General features: G+C 43.1%; 1 protein-coding gene across 1 annotated transcript in view; it reads left to right on the top strand.

Annotated features, from left to right (window-relative positions):
* Nucleotides 1–20,652, top strand: part of prss12 (serine protease 12) — a 29,311-nt gene that overhangs the window by 4,871 nt on the left and 3,788 nt on the right. Inside the window, exons 5-12 of the mRNA XM_050045380.1 lie at nucleotides 269–447; nucleotides 1,933–2,074; nucleotides 2,187–2,407; nucleotides 5,926–6,067; nucleotides 12,600–12,814; nucleotides 13,475–13,553; nucleotides 14,287–14,409; nucleotides 18,385–18,680. Coding sequence (XP_049901337.1) covers nucleotides 269–447; nucleotides 1,933–2,074; nucleotides 2,187–2,407; nucleotides 5,926–6,067; nucleotides 12,600–12,814; nucleotides 13,475–13,553; nucleotides 14,287–14,409; nucleotides 18,385–18,680 — 1,397 coding nt within the window. The remainder of the gene's footprint in view (nucleotides 1–268; nucleotides 448–1,932; nucleotides 2,075–2,186; nucleotides 2,408–5,925; nucleotides 6,068–12,599; nucleotides 12,815–13,474; nucleotides 13,554–14,286; nucleotides 14,410–18,384; nucleotides 18,681–20,652) is intronic.

Here is a 20,652-nt window from a genome sequence, read left to right as displayed (position 1 = left end):
TCCGCAAATGTCCGTGTGTGCAGTTTTTTTGTGTGTGCCACTGTGGTGTTGGTGTTGCAATGTTTATGGAGGCACAGATATGCGTGACAAGCAGTTTCTCAAAACTTAAGTTGAAATACAATCAATGTCCAGATTAAACAAATACTGCATCCTTTACCCTCGGTTTTGTTAGTCAGTCAGGACCATTCAGTACATCTGTTTTTAATTGGCATCAGTATCACTGAAAACTAAACCCTCTCTTCTTCTGTACCCTCTCTTTTCTTTGTAGCGGTGTGGCGAGGGCGTGGGGCCAGGCACATTTTGGCAAGCGTTCAGGCCATGTGTGGCTGGATGAGGTGCGCTGCACGGGCAATGAGCTCACACTGGAGCAGTGTCCAAAGAGTGCCTGGGGGGAGCACAACTGTCTGCACTCTGAGGATGCAGGAGTGTCCTGCAGCCCTCTCACAGGTAGAACAACACCTGACTCAGCATTAGCAGTCCATAATATTCAGAAAGATATGCAAATGAAATGCATATATTTACATATAAAGATAAGGCTCTCCACAAAGGGTTTTCATGTACCTATGACCCCTAAAGCTTTGTTGCCGGAGACGGTAGTGCTTTCACAAGGCAGACATTTTGATTAGTCAAACAAGGAGAGCTCATGGTGGCCAGACCAAGGAGGATGGCTATTGCTCAGCCTGAGCAAACAATGTGGGAAAGGTTTCACCACACACAAGCAGAGGAGTACGAGGCTGGGTGTTGCCAGGTGACCAACATGTGAAGGCAGAAGTCTTAAGGACTGAGTCCTGACTACAGACACTAACTATTAGGTCTAAACAGGATCTCCCAGAGCTTTTTTTGTCCTTACTACAGCCAAAAATGACTGCATTTTTTGTTGCTATGTTGTGATCAATAAGAATAAGTCAAAACATTCAAAGCCACAAGAAACTATATATTTTTTTGATTTTTTTTTTAAAGCTTGTTTAATACAGATACCAGAGATGGGGGACTCAAGTCACATGACTTGACTTCAGTCAGACTCGAGTCACAAATATGATGACTTGAGGCTTGCTTGACTAACGTTGATAAAAGATTCGACTTGACTTTGACTCTGACTTTGTATTCATGACTTGAGACTTGACTTTGACTTGAGACAGATGACTTGATGACCCCCTTGTCCTCCGTGACTCTGTCATGAAGGAGCGATACCTGCTAGTTACCCTGGATTTACACAACTGTTCAAGGGATAGTGCACCCAACATGAAAATTCAGCCATTATCTACTCACCCTCATACCGTTGGAGGCTCAGGTGAAGTTTTAGAGTGCTCACAACACTTGCGGAGATCCAAGGGGAGAGGGGGTAACAACAAAACTCCACCTAATGGAGGCTTACGGCACCCCAGATTCAAAGGTCCAAAAACACACAATTGAAACCACAAATATCTCCATACTGCTTGTCCGTAGTGATCCAAGTGTCCTGAAGCCCCGACATAAAAAGTCGATTGGAAAAACGTCATTTGAACTCTGTTTTTAGCCTCATTGTAGCCTGCAGCTCTAACTGCCTCTCTGGGCACCGCGTTCACGTGTGCACGCTTTCCCGAGACCGTGAGACATGGGCACTGCGTTCATGTGTGTGTGCTTGCTTTCGCTGGTCTCGCGCTCGCTGGTTGGTGCAGCCTGTACCCAAATGTTTTTGTTGCCATTTGCGGAGCCGGGGCTGCCTACAGAGACCGGACTTTTGCACAGCATATTCAGAGGACATGTAGCTAACGGATCGTGATTTGCTGTATGTGACATATGACTTGACTTGTGACTTGCTTGACCTGAGCAATGACTCGACTTGACTTGCTTGACTTATAGCAGGGACTTCACTTGACTTGCTTGATTCTCACCACAACTAACTTTAACTCTAACTTTGCCTATCTTACCTGTCTTTCTCTATCTCTCCAGATGGTTCTGCGAGGCTGGTGGGGGGCATCAGCAGCAATGAGGGACGTTTAGAGATATTTTACCATGGTCAGTGGGGGACAGTGTGTGATGACGGCTGGACAGACTCTAACACACAAGTCGTGTGCCGACAACTAGGTTACAGGTAATGTGAAGTATTCATGCCCCCGACATGTACAAACACGAGCATTCTTAGTGCGTATTAATACGTTTAAAAAAGGTGTCTGTGTGTGTGTGTGTACATGTCTACGTTGCAGATTAGGCGAGACTCTCCTTTCCGAAGGACTGGACATCACCCCAGTCCCACGCTTCGGAGTGGGGTCAGGTCCCATTCTTTTGGACGATGTGAGCTGCACAGGAAAGGAGCCCAGCCTGCTGCTGTGCAAAAGAAAGGAGTGGCTCCGTCATGACTGCACACACCATGAAGATGTTAACATTGCATGCAGCCCTGATCGCAACGGAGAGAGTCTTCCAATGAGTAAGACAGAATCCTATTGTCCTGTAATGCCTTGAAGGGTTACAGATTGCATAGAAACCTTGAATGTGCTCTCTGTAGGGGGGTGTTCGAGGTTAGAGGTAGGAGGTGGGAGGTTTGCAAATTGGCAAAGCAAATAAGTAGGCAATCTCTAAACTGGCCAGTGTTTTAGGAAAATCACTTCAAATGGAGGTATTTGTCTGCATAAATGGTAACGGTCTTTCTCAAAAATTCCTTTCTGGTTTTACAGTTGGTCATGACAAAGAAACTGCACTCGCAATGCTGTTTATGGTCTTGTAGCGCTCCTTTCTTTTGCTTAGTTTGATATTGTTGATCATTTGATTTTTAACATCGTGGGTGGTTTTGTTTTACATCGGTTTCACTCTTATCTCTCTATTTTGTTGCCTTTGTTCAATACAAATCATTCATCTTCTTTGATTTAAGGGGTGCCTCAGGTTCCGTCCCCAACCTGTTGAGACAAAATTTCAGTGCCATTTATAAGCAGATTTGTATCAAGATCTAGTTCTCTTTTGGTTGCAGCAACCTCAGTCCACATACACAGAAACTGAATATGATGACGTCTGACAACTTCTTTGGTTAACTCCAAGAAATCAGATTGCATTATCATCGGTCCAGAGGCAGAATCTTCTCCATGTTGGTTTAGTCTTTTCTAATATTCATTCATTCAAACTCCATAGCCGCTTATCCTGTTGGGGGTCACAGGGGGGCTGGAGCCTATCGTCAGACTACCACAAGGCTGTCACATAGAGACAGACAATCATTCACACCGCTCACATTCACATCTATGGCCAATTTAGAGTCACCAATTAACCTGCATGTCTTTGGACTGTGGGAGGAAGCTGGAGTACCCAGAAAAAACCCACGCTGACACTGGGAGAACATGCAAACTATGCACAGAATACGGGTTTGTACCAGGAACCCTCTTGCTGAGAGGTGACAATACCAACCACTATACCAACATTTTTTTTTGTTTTTTTTTTGCACATGAAATCAGTAATTCAGTGCAGCGACGTAAAATGACAAGATCTGATCGATTTAATGTGGATAAATTAAAAGTCTATATATTCCTGTTTAAATCAATGTAATCTTCGTAATACTTGAGGATGCTGCAGCCCATAAATAAACCACTGTAAAAGCATGTCTACACTGGTTACCCATGCATTCCAGAGTTGACTTTAATTTGCATTTTAATCACTTTTATAGCTCATATGGGGTTAGTTCCTGACTACTGACCTTTTATTCCCCCATTAGCTGAGTTCTGCCTGAGATCCTCTGACTGTTCCTTTTTACTGGCTCCCAGGTGGAGGCTAAAAAACTATCAGCGTTTGCCATCTGGGCCTCTCAACTCTGGAATGACTAGCTGGATGAGATCGGGCTGGCAAGTTGTTTTAAATGTTGTTTATAATCCCCTTTAAGAACATATGATTTTAACACTTTTACTGAAATTAATCCTGTACTTTTATATTTTTATTCCCTTTGATCTATACACTTTCTGAATCTTACTTTTTGTAAAGCTTTTTGTAATAAAAAGAGAAAGGATATGAGTTAAGATTAGAGATAACACATATTGACATTAATATCCGTATCACATAATAATGTGAGCTTAAACAAGGATTGTAGAAGCTAAACTTTGCACTCAGAGCACACGTACCTTATAGGCAGTGAAGAACAGGGAAACCAAATGATGAAAGCTTCTATGTAATTTCCCGTCACTTCATAAAACCAGTTAATGGAAGTGCAAGCTGATCTGAGATCTGTTTCTAAGATCTCAGCCAACCTGCAGTCAATTTGATCTCATCTTACCCAGAAGAGGGAAGCCAACATTTTCCAAGAGACAGATAGAGAATGATGTAAGTCATGCTAGCTCTAATAGGCACAGCTGTTAGTTGGCTTGTCCTGCCTTAATAAGTGGGCCACTTGTAAAGTCATCATGATTAAATGGACCTAATGCAAACCTTTACCTAAAGTAAGTCCCCCTCATGCCACTGTTTCTGAATCAGAGCTATCCGGCAGCAGTTGGTTGATATCTTGCCACACAACACTGCACTTCTTACCTCTTTTATAAGAGGAGACAGGAGGATTCAGTGGTGTTGCTACTTGCTGAAAGAGGGAGGGAGGGTTGAATAATAGCGCCATTAATCAAGCTCATGTGTGTAGCCTCCAGACACCAATAAAGGTGCTGGATGGAACCAGTAGTGGCTCAGGTTTCACCTCATACTATATTTGAGGTCTGTATACTGTTCTATTCTCTGCCATCTGTCTTAATGTTGAATGCACCAGATATAAGTCTGATTAGTCTGGTGAATGTCACATAAGTTGGGCTTATGTTAGCAGCTTATGTTTTTTGGCAAGAGCCTGAGGGACACTGTCACCCCGCAAACACCCACCAAAGAACTGTGTCATTACCACATAGCGCTTGTGTGTATGTGTTTGTTTGTGTGCATTGGTTTGGGTGTTTATGTGTGTGTGTGCAAATCCCTCCTTCCCGCTCAACATGCCACAGGCAGATTGGTTTATGTTGTTTTTGGAAAAGGAGAAAAAGCAGATAAGCCTGGCTATGCTTTGAACTGTCTCCCTCTGTAGACCATCACATTAGGGTGTATCACATTGTATCAGAGCAGCAATGCGCGTGCGCGTGCGTGTGTGTGTGTGTGTGTGTGCTGAGACAGGGAAGAACAGTGTTTGTATTTCTAAGGGAGAGTACAGCGATGCATTTCCTCAATAGCCAACACCAACAAAGAAGTAAACATTCCCACAATTAACTCTCCCTACCTTAATCACCCCCTCCTACAGTTCTTACGTGCCACACACACAATGTTTGAATGCCATTCAACTCACTCCAGTGACAAAGAACTATTTCGGGATAAACTGACCACTGCTGAAGTAATTTTAGGATTTCCTATTTACAAAATTATTTCATTACTGTCAGCAGTGTTTGAGCTATGAAACACTACAGCTAACTATATATATCATATCATAAAAATACCTGACACTTGACAAGAGTGTAAACTGATCCTGAAACTATCCACACATGCAAAAGGCACTGGCATTCACGTAAATGAGATTAGTGTGTGTATGTGTGTTTGTGTGTGCACGTCTGAGCATCTGTGCGCAGACAAATGATGATGGATGTTTAAACCTAAAGCCCAGACTGATTTGATTAACAGTGTGAGTGAATACAATTTGGGAGGGAGAAAGAACAAGAGAGGGAGCGTGTGAAAACCAGAGAGGCAATGGAATCTCACAATTTCCCCTTCTGGACGCACAAGTGGTTACGTGCATGAAAACTGACAGGTGTTCAGGCTACTTCCTTTGCAGGGAGCATGAGTGCACATGCCCTATTCACCAGACACGTTTGCCCGGAGGATCAGGTTTGAGAGGGAATGTGTGTGTAAATGTCTTTGAGTATTTCTTGACTCTGGGGTTTGGGGTAACTTCAGAGAACAGGAATACATTTTTGCCAGCAGGATGAGTCTGTGTGGGTCGATTGTGTTCTTCAGGTGTGCCAGTGAGACTTGTGGGAGGAGAGAGCCCAAGGGAAGGCCGGGTGGAGCTCTATCTGTCTGGACAATGGGGGACGGTGTGTGATGATGGATGGACTGATCGTGACGCTGAGGTGGTGTGCCGACAGTTGGGATACAGGTATGTTTGCATGTGCAAGTGTGTTGAAATAGCCTGTTTGTTAGCCATGTGTTTCACAGTAACATGATAAAAGAAAATGACTCACGTGGAGCATGAGGTAAAAGAATGTTTTGCTTGCCATATGGGCAAACTGTAGGAAGAGGGTAATTCCATGCATCACTTACTGATGTAGATTCAGTTAGTAGGGGGAAGGATTACCTATGAAGTTTGGAGAGATGGGCGCATTTGATTTCCCATCAATTTAACAAATCTTTTGGTTAATATGTCAAATGTTAGCAATAAAATCAAGCATAGCGAATCTCAGTAAGGGAGCCCTGTTTAAACTGATTTGGCCTGCCTACTGTTGCTGCTTCCTCTGCAAGCCGCTTTGCAAGCCGCCTCCACCCCAGCTCCTCCTTTTTATGTTATTTCGGACTCATCTGTGTCATCTCTGTTTGTCATTGATACTGGCTCTTTTCGATGCTAGGCTGAGAGGGTAGAGGTTTGCTCTCTCTGCCTCAGGCTTTCCCATCTGCACGTGGAAGGGCAGAGAGGTGTGCTCTCTTTGCCTTTAGTCTTTCCACGCAGGCGTATGGAAGAGGGTTTTTGCTTTGACCAGAGGAAAGGCAGAGAGGCCCCAAAACAGAGCCATACCACCAAGTATACTACTGCAAATGGAAATAAAGTTTTCTTTGACTAAAGCTGAGGAAACTCAGAACTTTTCATGTCAGCAAGGGCATTTCAACTCTGGTTTATTGTACACGCGTTGAATCCATTCTCACCTTCAACATTTCATCCTGGTACAACTCACTCACCACCAAACACAAAAAAACCTCTCAAAATAATTGGCTCACCCCAGACTCCTCTATCTGAACTGTATAACCGCTATGGATCCTGATCAGGAAAGCCACCCTGATCACTAAGGACCCTTCTCACCCCCTCCACCACTCCTTCCAGTTACTGCCATCAGGGAGACACTACAGAGTCCCACATCTACAAGAAATCCCTCATTCCCTCTGCAATAACCACCCCAAACAATCTCAAATAGACACTGCACTTTAACATGCTTTTACCAGTTGCTGTTTTAATAGTCATTGTTTTCATATATATTCGTTTTGAATGTGAATCATGTGTGTTGTTGAGCCCTGTCAAAGGAGACTTTCTGTCACTGTTGGAACAGACAATAAAGTTGATCTATTCTATTCTGCTCTAAAATGCCCATCAATTCCCAAAAGTCCAACAACCCAAAGATTTTCAGTTTACGATAATAGAAAGCTAAGAAAACCTGCAAATATTCACTTTTGAGAAAGTGATCACATTTTTTAGAAATTTAAATGATGAAAAGGTTATTTCATATTTGACCCAGGTCAGGATGTTGGAGTAGAGGTAACGTGTTGAAGAAAGGCTCGGTTTTGAGCTGTGGCATTGAAATGTGATCATTCTATACATTACCCACACTTAAGTGAATCCAGACTGCCTGCTCTGTTTGCAAAATCAATCACCACTTCTTAGACCTGGCATCTGTCTTACACTCGCGCCTACTTTCTTTGTCTGTCTTTCATCTCTCCATCTCTTAGCCCTTCTCTGTTGTCAGTTTGCACCTCATCACGCATGTCTCAAGTTTCAGGCTAACCTACAATGGAAAAACTACAGTGTGCTTTGAATCATTTATTTCATTACTTGATCTTTACAAATTGTGCACTTAAGTTTTTGAGCACTTCTTAAGAGCTTCTGTGTGCTGCCAGCTGCTTTTATTAGGGGTTTTAGCTTTGCCCTTTTGCAGAGCCAAGATAAACATCCAATTAAAGGGCAGGCCGGTTGTGCATATGACACATTCACAGTGACAGATATGTTGAGGCGAAGCAAACTACCTCACCCCATCTTCTCTGTGTCCTATTAGCTCTTCCCTCTGAGACACTGGCCCATTTTCCAAAACAATGGCAATAGGATGACAATGGAAAAGTGTACCATAACAAACTGTCTTCATTTTCTCTCTCATCGCTGCTCAGCATGGGACGCCATCATCATCCCTTAGCCACCCAGTTTTCGGTGACACATCCGCATGCAGATAAAAGCCACATCTGGAGCGCATAAGTGTGAGAGAGAGAGAGGAAGCGTGTTGGAGGCGTGTTAAATCCGTGTTAGGATCATCATTCTGTCTCGCACAGGGTGTGGTGAAAGGTCATTACATACACAACAGGTCCCCAAGCGTTAGAGGTTGCTCTGGGGGTGATAAAACTAAATATATGCAGTCACACACACTCACAGAAACTTTCACACAAATTATATTTAAAGTCAACAGTTTGACCCAGAGTCACCTTCAATAAGAACCTACATGAAACTGGACAACACACACACACACACACACACGCAGACAAGGGAAAAGTTTGCCAGCATTAATCTAATTAGCTAGTTGTCTAAATAAAGCCTGTAATGTGGACTGACTTGCACTGAACCAGCCTCTATTTTATACTACTTCTTTTAAAAAAAACGAATGGAGCTCACTTGCGTTATGTTGAATTTATGAAGACAATGTTTATCTTGCATGTCTCCACAGCGAACGTAGAACGCTAAAACAGAGAAATTCTAAGTGAATTGAAGTCATAGGGGTCTGCCTTTGAAAGTGTACAACTCTTGCAGTATAATCCAAGTCTCATTCATCCAGTCATATGCTCATCTTCCCAAACAGACAGCCTTTCTCCCTCTATGTTACTTTGGTAAATACAAACTAACCCTTTCAAACACCAAAGTCACCCAATAACACAAGGAAAGTAACCACAGAGGCAGCAGTAGACCAGCAGCTGCCATGTTCAGCGAGGTAAAATTACTGGGTCTCATTCATTACACATGAGCAGAACGAATTTGTGTGTAAACAGTTCGCATTCATCAATGTTAGTAGCTCCAATCTTTTTGTACGTACTAACAAAAGCCCCTTTTACACTGCCAGATTTTCTGCGAATGTTGGGCCGTTTTGCCGGCAAGCTGCAAGTGTTTAGACACACAGAGCCGGATTGGCGAGTTGATCCGAGGTGCCCAATTTTCCGCCTCATAGGGTAGTCATATTGGTGGAACCCTTATAGTTTAAAAAGACCAAGGCGGCCTTCCACAATGGGAGGGGCTGTTGATGACTTGTGGGAGGAGCTGTTGATGACGCTGCACGTGCGATAAACAGGAAACAGCTGATAGCAGGAATTACCGAGCAGCTAGTAGCAAGAGGGAAATGCAAACCTGACAGACACTGTAAAGATGAGCAACTGGGGAGACAAGGAATTGCGCACCCTCTTTGTCTTCACAATCGAAGAGGCCATTAACCGTCAGATGACGGGGACGGCGAAGAACGGACCGACTTACGAGAGAATCGCTGAAGGACTGTCTAGCCGCGGCTTCCCTCCCACGTCACTGTTTACGCCACATGCTGAGCCACACGTTTTGTTACTTGCTCACGCCCCCCATTGCCCTGAAAAAGGTGCATTCTGTATAAGAAAAAGTAGGTAGGCGGCATTTTGCCACACTCCCTGATTTTGTTTTTATACTGCCAATGCTGAAAGAAGACTGATTGGGCTTTCCTGCAAACTCGCACAATTCCTATTTAAAAAGGGCTAAAGTCTACACCTGCAAGAGATGGAGGGAGACAGTGTGGTTTTACGCCAGACTACTTGTTAAACTTAACGGCAGACAAGGAAGACAGGATGCACCTAGTAATTATCACCTCCTTATATGGTGGTCACCTGCTATTCATGGGCAGTTTTCCGAGTGATCGACATTCATGAACATACGCACTTGCCTACGATCATTTCCTTGTTTTCTGTGGCGGTCATGAATCCAGTGTAGGTTTTTAGTACCAAGGCTTTTCATCTGCAGATCTACTCACAGGTTTACTAACATTTCATTAATGAGACCCACTGCTTCTGTCAGTGGAGTCTGGCTGGCTTTTTAAGAGAGCATAGATAAGTTTAACTTTAAGTTCAGTTTGTCCTTGGAAAGGGCTGTCTGTTTGGGAAGAACTGAGCATATAGTTGGATAAGTAAGCCTTGAGTAATACTGCACGTTGTGTGAGAGTTTGTAAAGAGATGTTTTAATATAGCCTAGTATTGCTGTACTTAAACACAGACCACTATGACTTCAATTCATCGACAGTTTCTTCACAAATTTAACGCAACACTGGTTGAGTTTTTTCTTTGCCTTCTCTGAGCCCATTGCTGCTCCCCCACACACAAGTACTATGACACTGATTGGACATTGTGGGACCGTTTTTAGGTCAAAGGGTTGCAGCACAATTTGGAGGAGATGACACTCCGACAGTTCCTGGATTACATAGGTTGGAGATGACCATGCTTTCTCAGGGACTGTCCACGCTCTATTTTTTCTTCATGCCTGCTGCCAAACTCAAAGGGAGACTGGACCTGACGATGATGGAGATTGTCACATAGGTGTCCAAAAAGAAGCTGGGCAAGCATGTGAAAGCCTTGATGTTTGAGCTTTGCTGTAAAGAAAGGTAATCATAATATGAAAGTAAAAACACAAAAACAAAAAAATGACAAAGAAAGAATAACAGATGTGAAATTAGAGGGCAGCAGACAATAATAAATGCTTGCTGTAAGCGTGCCTTTAAAGCCACACTGTGAATGTGTTGCCTTGTGATAACAAAGGAACAGTGCAAGAGGTTTTGCTTTGCTTGAGGACCTTTTTGAATTTCGTCCAAACTGTATTAAGTGCCTGGCTCTGTTCAAGTCACTGCATCACTTCTTCCATACCCCCTTGCAAATATTCAAAACTGATCCAACAAAAAGGCAGCCAAGTCAAGAAATATATTTAAAATTTTAAAGATATTTCATACATGGAGAGTACATGAAAAATGCTTCTGTGAAAACACTTTGTTTTTCCTTCTAACTCGAGCATTTAGTATCCAGAGCAGTTTGTGTTTGACTGATGTTGTGTGACTGTGTGTTGCCACAGAAACACACTAAGCAGGCTTGATGTCAGGCTCTCGGCTTAGCTCCAAGTGACTTGGAGGTTCCCCCTTTGCCTGCTAAGTACTGCTCAGGGAGCTATTGGAGACACAGACACAATGCTAGATGTCTCAATAAGAGACATGAGATTCCCTTTGGAGACGCAAGACCTGCCACCCATCAAACCCCAGGGACGCAACATGAGATCCTCTCAGTCGGTTATCTATCAGTCTTAATTAAAATCACAGTTACAGCCTATACAGGCACACACACACACACATCCACAACCTAAAGGCCTTTGCGTGTTAGCTGTTTGCTAATTAAAGTCAGAGGTGAGAAAGTGATACAAATACTGTTATCAGATTGTAAAAGTGGTTTGACCTGGTTTGCGTCACAGCCAGAGAATGTCGAACCATAACATCTTTACTAACACATCATCACCGCCTATACACTTATATACACACACACATTGACAGAAAGATCTGGCAGCCAAGCTTTCAACTCCTGAATGTTTCTGTTTGTGACATGTATAAAGGTAATTTGGAAAAGATATATAGAATTAAATAATAAATTAATGTATATAAAAGAAGAGGGTTTTTTTTTAAAGCAAACTGACAAAACAAAAAAGAGATAATAAATCTGTCCTACACATGCTACATTTTTAAAATCTCATCAGCCTGTTGCACAAAACAAACATTGCTACATTTCCAAGTCTGACAGGAGCTACAACGCATCTGGAAATGGTTCAAAATTCTGCCGCTTGTCTTCTAACAAAAACAAAGTGCAGGGAGCACATTTCTTCAGTGGTGGCCTCTTTCCATTAACTGGCAGTGGAGTTTTACTTATTACCTATCAGGCTCTCGGTGAAGCCCAAGCACTTTTTTGAATTGTTGTCCATATAGTAATTTGGCGGTTGGCTAACCAGTGTCTATTAAATGTTCCCAGAGCTAAGCTGAAAATGAAGGGAGATCAAGCATGTGGTGCCTGAGCCCCTTTACTTCTTACTATAACAATAGAACATCCAATTAGACTGAGTCTTTTTTAAAAGCTTACTTATACGCCGTCAGTTTTTCTTAACTGATGTTTTGCTCCTTTTTATTGTTATAGCCTGTCTGTTTCATTCATTTTTTCTGTAACCACTTATCCTGTGAGGGGTCGGGTTGGCAAGAAGCAGGGTGCACCCTGGACAGGTCGCCAGACTATCACAGGACTGACACATAGAGACAGACAACCATTCACACCTACGGGCAATTTAGAGTCACCAATTAACCTGCATGTCTTTGGACTGTGGGAGGAAGCTGGAGTACCCAAAGAATACCCACGTTGACACAGATAGAACATGCAAACTCCGCACAGAGGGGCTCCCCTGTTCTGGGTTCGAACCAAGAACCCTCTTGCTGTGAGGCGACAATGCTAACCACTGCACCACCATGCCATACCATGCTGTTACTGTGACTTTTTTATATTTTGTTGCAGTTGGTTTTATCTCCAGTCTCAATAGGAGCTACCTATTTGACAGTTAAAACTGTTTTCCAGTTTAATATAATTAAACTAAATAATGACAATGACATGTCTGTGTTCTGTGTCCTGTCCATCCTCCACAGTGGGGTGGCAAAGGCCCGTGTGATGGCATACTTCGGGGAGGGGACAGGGCCCATCCACGTGGACAATGTGAAGTGCAGCGGCGAGGAGCGTTCGCTGGCAGACTGCATCAAACAGGCACCCGGCACACACAACTGTCGCCATAGTGAGGACGCTGGTGTCATCTGTGACTATGGTGAAACGCAGCCAAGCTCCAAAGAGGTCAAAGGTCAGTCAGGTGTGTTTTTTTTACTCAAAATAAATGGAGCTCTTGTGATTTATTTGTGGCATAAGTTTGCATTTAGCACGCATGAGACTCTGGTGTGTTTAGCAAACATTTCCAATATGTCGTACACATTGAAAAACTAATGACAAATAAATGACTAAAAGTTAGGAGGTAAGTTTCTGAGAGGAAAGTGGGCAGGACTTTAGTGTGTGTGTGTATCCAGATGGTAAAATGGAGAGCGCAGTGTTATTGCTTCACCCTGTCTGTCACACATCAGGGCAGACTCACGCAATGCTATCCGTTACCTGCACATATGCTATCACTTCCATTTCTCACGTGCACATACTGTGGAAAGTCAAACTCGTGCAGGAGGGTGTTTTGTCTCTTCAGTATGATAAATTACACCTCCTGAAAAAGCCTGCTACCTATATTTGTTGATTTTAAGATCACATACACACACAGTATGAAAATGATCTTTCATTTATTTAATTTACTTTACCTCAGGTTCATATGCAGTAGTGAAAGACGAATGTCAAACATTATTATTTTTTCGATCCGTCTAAATATTTAATAAGAGCAACATCTGAGCCCAAATGTATGGTTTAACAATCATCGCTCTCCCACACACTCTCACATATATGCACTCAATGGTTCCTCTTTGGTCTCTGTCAGATCCTGTCAGCTCAATTTGTGGTCTGCGGCTCGTACACACTCGCCAGCGCCGAATCATAGGAGGAGAAAACTCTCTGAGGTAAGCTTGAAGGGACAGGAGGGATTAATGGCAGCGCAGAGAACGCCTGCCAAAGACCTATAGAACAAAGAATATTGGACACATTTTCAAGTCAACGAGTCTTTGATGGGAAACAGCTGATCTGAAGCTACAGGCAAAGAAGTATCCAGTTGTGTCTGCTTCCAAACACAAACTGTATCTGGGCAAGTAGAAGCATGAAAGTGAATAAGAATGTAAATATGAGATTTTCATCTACAATGATTTACATAAAAGAGGAACAGACGCGCAGAAAAACGTGCTGGAATTTAACAAGAGAATCCTTTGGTTCTGACTTTCTCTGTCTTTCTGTGTGTGTGTTTGTGTTGAGTGTGAGAAAGAGCTAGAGAGATGGAAAGAGGTTGGGATAAACAGAGAGGAAAACCAATATTTATATGTGTTTGTATGCAACTGAGTGCGTGGGGTCACATTTATGGGTAGATGGGAAACCAAAGTTTTTCTTACTGAGTATTTACTTGTGTGTTTATATATGTGTGTGTGCATGTTTAGATGACACCCTGCATGTTTACACTTTGCGTAGCTGATGTAAACTCATTTTGTCAGGTGTGCTAATGTTAAGTGTCCTCCAATAAAAAACTCATAAATCATATCAGGTTAGAATATACATGTGGATTGTGCAATTTTATAATTGCTGTGTGTGTGTGTGTGTGTGTGTGTGTGTGTGTGTGTGTGTGTGTGTGTGATTGTGTGTCCGTAGGGGTGGCTGGCCATGGCAGGCCGCGGTTCGTTTGCGAGGATCTCGAGGAGACGGGAGGTTGGTGTGTGGAGCGACTCTCATTGACACCTGCTGGGTTCTCACGTCGGCTCACTGCTTCAAGAGGTTAAACGCACACACTGACATCTACTCACACACACATATGTATGTGTCACAGTTTGAAGGTTTGAGTTAAATCTTTTAGATCCAATTGTTAGGTTCAGTATGGAGGTCAGGAAACAATAACGTACCTTCGCAATATCTGTTTACGGGCCTCTCACAACATGCGGCAAGCGTCTTGCCTCTCATCCTAGCCACTGTTCTCTTCCATGCATCCACAACACTGGTCAGTCGGCCTTTCCTCCCGTCAGCCTCAATGATTGGTCAACCCTGTCTCACTCTGATTTAGTCAGAACCGGTGCTCGGTCTGTGGTTTCCAGCTTCAGATACCGACAAAAAAAGCTGTCCTTTCACGTCGGCATGATATGCAGGTGGTCACCATTATTGTTTATAGCCCCCAGTGGCTTCAGGGGGAAATGCAGTGGAACAATAACAAAAGTTAAGGTGGTGGAAGTCCGAGGAGGGTGGGCAGGAAGGGTAATGGATGGGTCCAACAACCACCGGCTTTCACCAAGGAGGCCGATGTTCCCTTCCATATGGTTGTTAAAGCCAAACCCTGTTCTGTTTTTCCAAAACCCAACCATGTACGTATCTTGGCAAAACATAACCACATGTGTTTGTTGTTGAAGGAAAAAAAACACCAGTTTGCAGTGTTGTACCAACGTAGTGTGATTATTTTGAAGGAGGCTATATGCAAAATGTACATTTACTGTTAAAACAGAAGTGTATTTTGAAAACAGACAATGCATGCAACAGGCAGAAGTTGACACAGCATCCAAGAATATCGGCAACTAACACACCCGGGCTACCTTGCATTTCATATCTCGACATGGAAAGTCCATGACCAAATGTTATTATGTGACACATCTGCCTGTTGTTTGATTGGATTTTCAGAACATGTTGGAATTTAAGGTGGGTGTGCTTATGCATACATTTACTGCAGCTTGAGTTTCACCCAAGCTACACAGCTTATCGACATCTTCAGTATATTTAAGTCTGACGGAGTAATAAGAACCTCAGAGATGTGAGCAGTGATCAGTGGTTTGGTTTGGCTTTGGTGCAGGCAGCAGGGACCACCAGAGTCACTTCATCTCAACACTTCTGGTCTGGGGGCCTCCACATGGCACCGCCATCTAATGCATACAGCAGAGAAGGCAGCGGGAAGAATAGCAAGAGATTTGAACAAAGAGACTAGAGCTGAGAAAGTTGAGGGTTGTGAGGGCACTAACCCTAGAGTCTGCATTTGGTATTTGAACAGTACATGTTTCAGACTGTATTTTGAGGACAATATATTTCAGCTGAATTAGTGCGTATTAATCCAATGTTTGGGCTTTGGTAAGAAATCCAGAAGTCTACCGGCCCCAGCAGCTCTACCACTATAAATCCTGATGTTTCCACATTAAAGGGAGGAAGAGGTTCTTCACTAAATCCTTTCCAGTGCCATTTCTCCAGCCATTCCCAGGCCCTTTCTACTGCCAGAGTTTTACTCCAGTTTCAGGAACCAGTACTTTGTGATGAGACTCCTACATCCACTTCCTTTAAATGACACACATAGGAAACATACAGCTGTGCTGGGCTGCAAATTAAGACCAGTTGGGCTGCAGCAATCAGGACTTCTCAGACTGATTAATGCAAACAGTGCAGTCAGTTCACCACCAGTGTAATCACAGATCGGAATAACAAATTTTACTCCGACTCTCTACTAACAATGATAATTCTTTAAAGCTGCACAGTAGGCAGAGATAGCCTCAATCATAACAGACAATCTGCCTCGAACAGATTCTTCTTGTGGTTGAGTGCTGTAGCGTGCTTGTGCAAGAGTAAATAAATAATAGGCTTTATCCAAGCAAATTAATTAAATGTCAGTGTGTGCTTAATGACGTCGGTGCTCACTCACCTACTCCTGCAGGCTATGCTTTTTGTAGTGAATGGGTTTTAATAATTGATCGTTTCTTGTGGAATTCATCTATCAGGTGCAAATTGATGACATTGCTACTACAGCAAGTTTCTGCTGACTGCTGCAGATTAGCACAAAGTCAGTGCAGCAACATCTCCAGCAGTATAGTGGTTTAATAGTTATTTATGTTTGATAGATGTTTATTGTTGCTCCAAAGTGCACACCCAAATACCACAACTTTCCATGACAGAAATTGTGAAAGGTATTTTTAGCTGTACATAAGATATTTGTTGTCATAGACATTGGAAACAGACAAGAAAGGTCAGACGCTACAAAACTATTTCTCCTGCCTGCCTAATCACGTATCAGTCTTCAGTGCTCCAAGCTGTTAGCTTCAGCCATGACAGCTTTGAAGAGTAATTCACTGAATGCAAGCCAGAGCATGCGGACCAAGATAGGGACTTCCGACTTGCTAGTGTCTCCTTTCACATGTGGTAACCAAAATAGGGTGATACATACACAAGCACGCACGGCAACAAACAAACCAACAAGTACACCCATGCAGTTGCACAATACACAGAAAATACAATACAAAACAAGCTGGCATACCCACTTCTGCTCGCTCTAATGTGCGCACAAACACAGCTGATTTTATAATGACATGTTAAGGTGCAACTACCACATGTAACTCACACGAGCATGTTACCTTATCCCTGTCACTACCATTTACCGATTAGTATGTTCATAGAAACTGACCCCAGGTTAGTGGTCACATGTTGTCAATGTATTAACCCTATTTATACCTTGTAGCTGTACAGCTGGGGGCTTGCCAACAGTAACACAACTCCAGTGTATTTGTAACCACTTTTAGCAGCAACAACAATGTGTGAAAGGTAACTCCGGCATCACATTCAAACTCCATTCTAATCCTGAGATTTCGCCTCAAAGGTTGGTATGTACTGTACGTAGCTGACTGGTCAGCAGTGTCTCTGCTCTGCCAGGAACGTCGTGGCATTCCCAGGTCAGGAGATCTTTCCGGAAACACTCTACCAGTTGTAACTGGACACAGAGACTTGGCTCAATCGAAAGGGCCCCCCCTTCCTTCACTCCTCTCCTCTCCTTCTCTCTCACTTCATTTCAAAAAGGCCAAACATCTCCAACAAGTAAATGGAAAGCGAGGAAAACACTTCATTATGTCAACCTATGAGTCAAGCCCATAAAAGTAGTGCAAGTGTGCAACCCTGACCGTGAATGAAATGATGTACATGTTTATTAGCATACAAAGCGAGGAAGTGAGCTCTGATCAGAAGCGGTCACTTGAGACGCATGTGGAGACGCATTCTAATGCCAGGTGTGAGGAGTCATGATTTATAGTGACTTGATTAAAGGTTTAAAAGCACTACAACAATGCTGTGTTAAAGAAGGAGGTGCAGCAGAGAAAAAGAGAGGCCATGCAGCTGATTAATCACTTGAAAAAAAGTTTTTATGACTGTCTGATTTATATGAAATATTTATAAGCCTCCGGGGCAACACAAACACAATACATAATAGAAAATGTAGCTCAAAATTAACAAGATGAAATTAAATAAGGGTATAAAAATAGTAGATTATTGACAGAAAAGATAAAGCTAAAAAGTGTCTTCATATGCATACACGCATACGTACTTCAACAGGAGACTTAAAAAGATAAAACCAAAGTGACCTGTGCCAAAATCACCCTTGAAAGTCAGGCAGGTTGGTGGAACAACCATGAGAGTCCTGCATGTGCAGTGTCTCATAGGGGTTAGGGGTAACATGTCCAAAATATTGCAGGGGGAATAGTAAAACTATAAAGACTTACACATATGGAAAAACCTTAAAATTTATTCTACAGCTCATAGGCAACTAGTGCAGACTTTATGACTGTGTGTAACATGCTTGTACTTTTTCCAGCTCTACATGAACTACTGCTGAGGTAACCCCAACCAGAGCTCATGATTTTATTGCTCATGGTTTATGTATCAGCAGCAGTGGGACTGCTCACACATGCACACCCTCTTTCTCTAATGGCCCCTTTTGGTCCATCCCTCTTTCTCTCTCTGCAGGTACGGAAACAGCACCAAGCAGTATAAAGTTAGAGTGGGCGACTACCACTCCCTCGTCCCTGAGGAATACGAAGAGGAGTACGGCGTCGATCAGATCGTCCTCCACCCAAGCTACCACTCCCATAGCAACGATTACGACCTGGCCTTGGTTCGTCTGTCACCCGGGGCAGTGGGCCAGATGCCGGGAGAGTGTGTGTCATTCAGCCGTCATGTTCTTCCCGCCTGTCTGCCCATGAGGAAAGAGAGAGTGCTCAAACAAGCCAGCAACTGTCACATTACCGGCTGGGGTGATACGGGTGAGGGTGTGTGTGTGTGTGTGTTTGTGTGGAGGGGAGGTGGGTATGGTGGCCCTGAGGTGCAAAACATAATATCAGTTCATTTCATTTTTCTCTCATTCTCATTCTCTCATAAGTCGGCCCGTCCTTCACCATTCCTGTCACTTCACGGTTAATGGTCTCTTCGTTTGCGAGGGCAAGGAGGGCGCACAATTCCTTGTCTCCCCAGTTGCTCATCTTTACAGTGTCTGTCAGGTTTGCGTGTCCCTCTTGCTACTAGCTGCTCATCCCTGCTATCAGCTGTTTCCTGTTTATCCACCGCCAGTGGGTCACACGTGTGGCGTCATCAACAGCTCCTCCCACAGAGTCATCAACAGCCCCTCCCTGGGCGAAAGGGCGCCTCGATCTTTTTAAACTAAAAGGGTTCCACCAATATGACTACCCTATGAGGTGGAAAATTGGGCACCTTGGATCAACTCGCCAATCCGGCTCTGTGTGTCTAAACGCTCACAGCTTGCCGGCAAAACAGCCCAACATTCGCCGAAAATCTGGCAACGTAAATGGGGCTAGTGTTTGTTCATTCCACTTACTTGAGGCAGTCACACCTGTCAAATCAAGTGACTTTTAATTCTGTCTTTGAAGGTGTACTATGCAGGAATTGTTGATTACTTGCACCTCCTTTCTGCTTGTACATACACTGCAAGCTACTACTGTAGGAACGTTAAATTGACAAGCTAACTGAGCTAACTGCTAGCATGGGCCATCTCTATGTCGCTCTTTATCCCCATCCTCTCCCTCAGTCTTCACCAGTGAAAGTGAAAGTGATAGCAAGTGGCAACCTCCAGGGCTGAAAAATGAAGCCAATGTCGAAGTGCCAAAAACTGCAGTTCCTTAAATGGCCACTAGAGGCTGGATCCAGAAGCGAGTCAATCCCAACAGACCCCCTTGTTAAAATGACCGACTTTGCAGCAGAAAATTAACATTTACAGCCAGGTACAAAAAAATAATTTTGGTCGTCACAGCTAATTGTAACAAGCATGACATCTGTACATGTGCTGTTACCATTTTCATTAAGGCTTAAAGTTGTGCATATTATAGGGAGGGGCCTCTTGAGTGACAGGCTGTCTGTGAGGCATCGTTATAGTCTATACTTCAGATCCACCCCTCCACAGCTCCACCCTCTTGTCCAAATATGGTCATATCTGGCTCCAAAAAATTGGAAATGCCGAACTCAAGGCTTCAAAACAGCAGTCCACAAACCAACAGATGAAATCACGATAATGACTTCCATTATTTTGTACATTCTGTGAGTGAAAGCTAATCCCAGATTCACTCGCGTGTAGGAATAAGGATTGCCTGCTTTGCATTTTTGCCTCTTTATATCTTTTTTTTTTTTTTTTTTGTGCTGTGTTTTTGTAGCTTCCTCGTGTGTTCTAGGAAAATCCTACATAGTATATCTTTGAATGAATGCAGACTGAATAAGATGCTCTTGTAATACACAACATTTAATTAGAAATATTTACCAGGTCAATTGGAATCTGCAAGATATGTTACAGTTTTTAAAAGCACTGGAAATCAACCAATAAACAACTCAGTGATGTTAAAAGTTAATGAAGGACAAAAGAAAATGATATCAGAATCAGAATCAGAATCAGAAATACTTTATTGATCCCCGAGGGGAAATTATTTATGTTACAGGTGNTTACAGTTTTTAAAAGCACTGGAAATCAACCAATAAACAACTCAGTGATGTTAAAAGTTGATGAAGGACAAAAGAAAATGATATCACAGAGGGACTAGCTACTCGGGGTCCAGTCGAGTGCAGTAACCGCAGTATTCCTACCATATGTTAGTCATTTTAAAGGTCAACTGCAAATGCATATAAAGTAGAAGTGTATCCTCCACCAGTAATTGCTCTTCAATTGACTTCATGCTCTGTATCTGTCCATACACTTGACTGTATACACCGACACACATCTGTTAGTGATCTTTA

This window comes from Epinephelus moara, chromosome 5, assembly GCF_006386435.1.
Source record: "Epinephelus moara isolate mb chromosome 5, YSFRI_EMoa_1.0, whole genome shotgun sequence".
NCBI lineage: Eukaryota > Metazoa > Chordata > Actinopteri > Perciformes > Serranidae > Epinephelus > Epinephelus moara.
The sequence above is the reverse complement of the archived record's forward strand: the minus strand, read 5'-3'. Positions and strand labels throughout refer to the sequence as shown.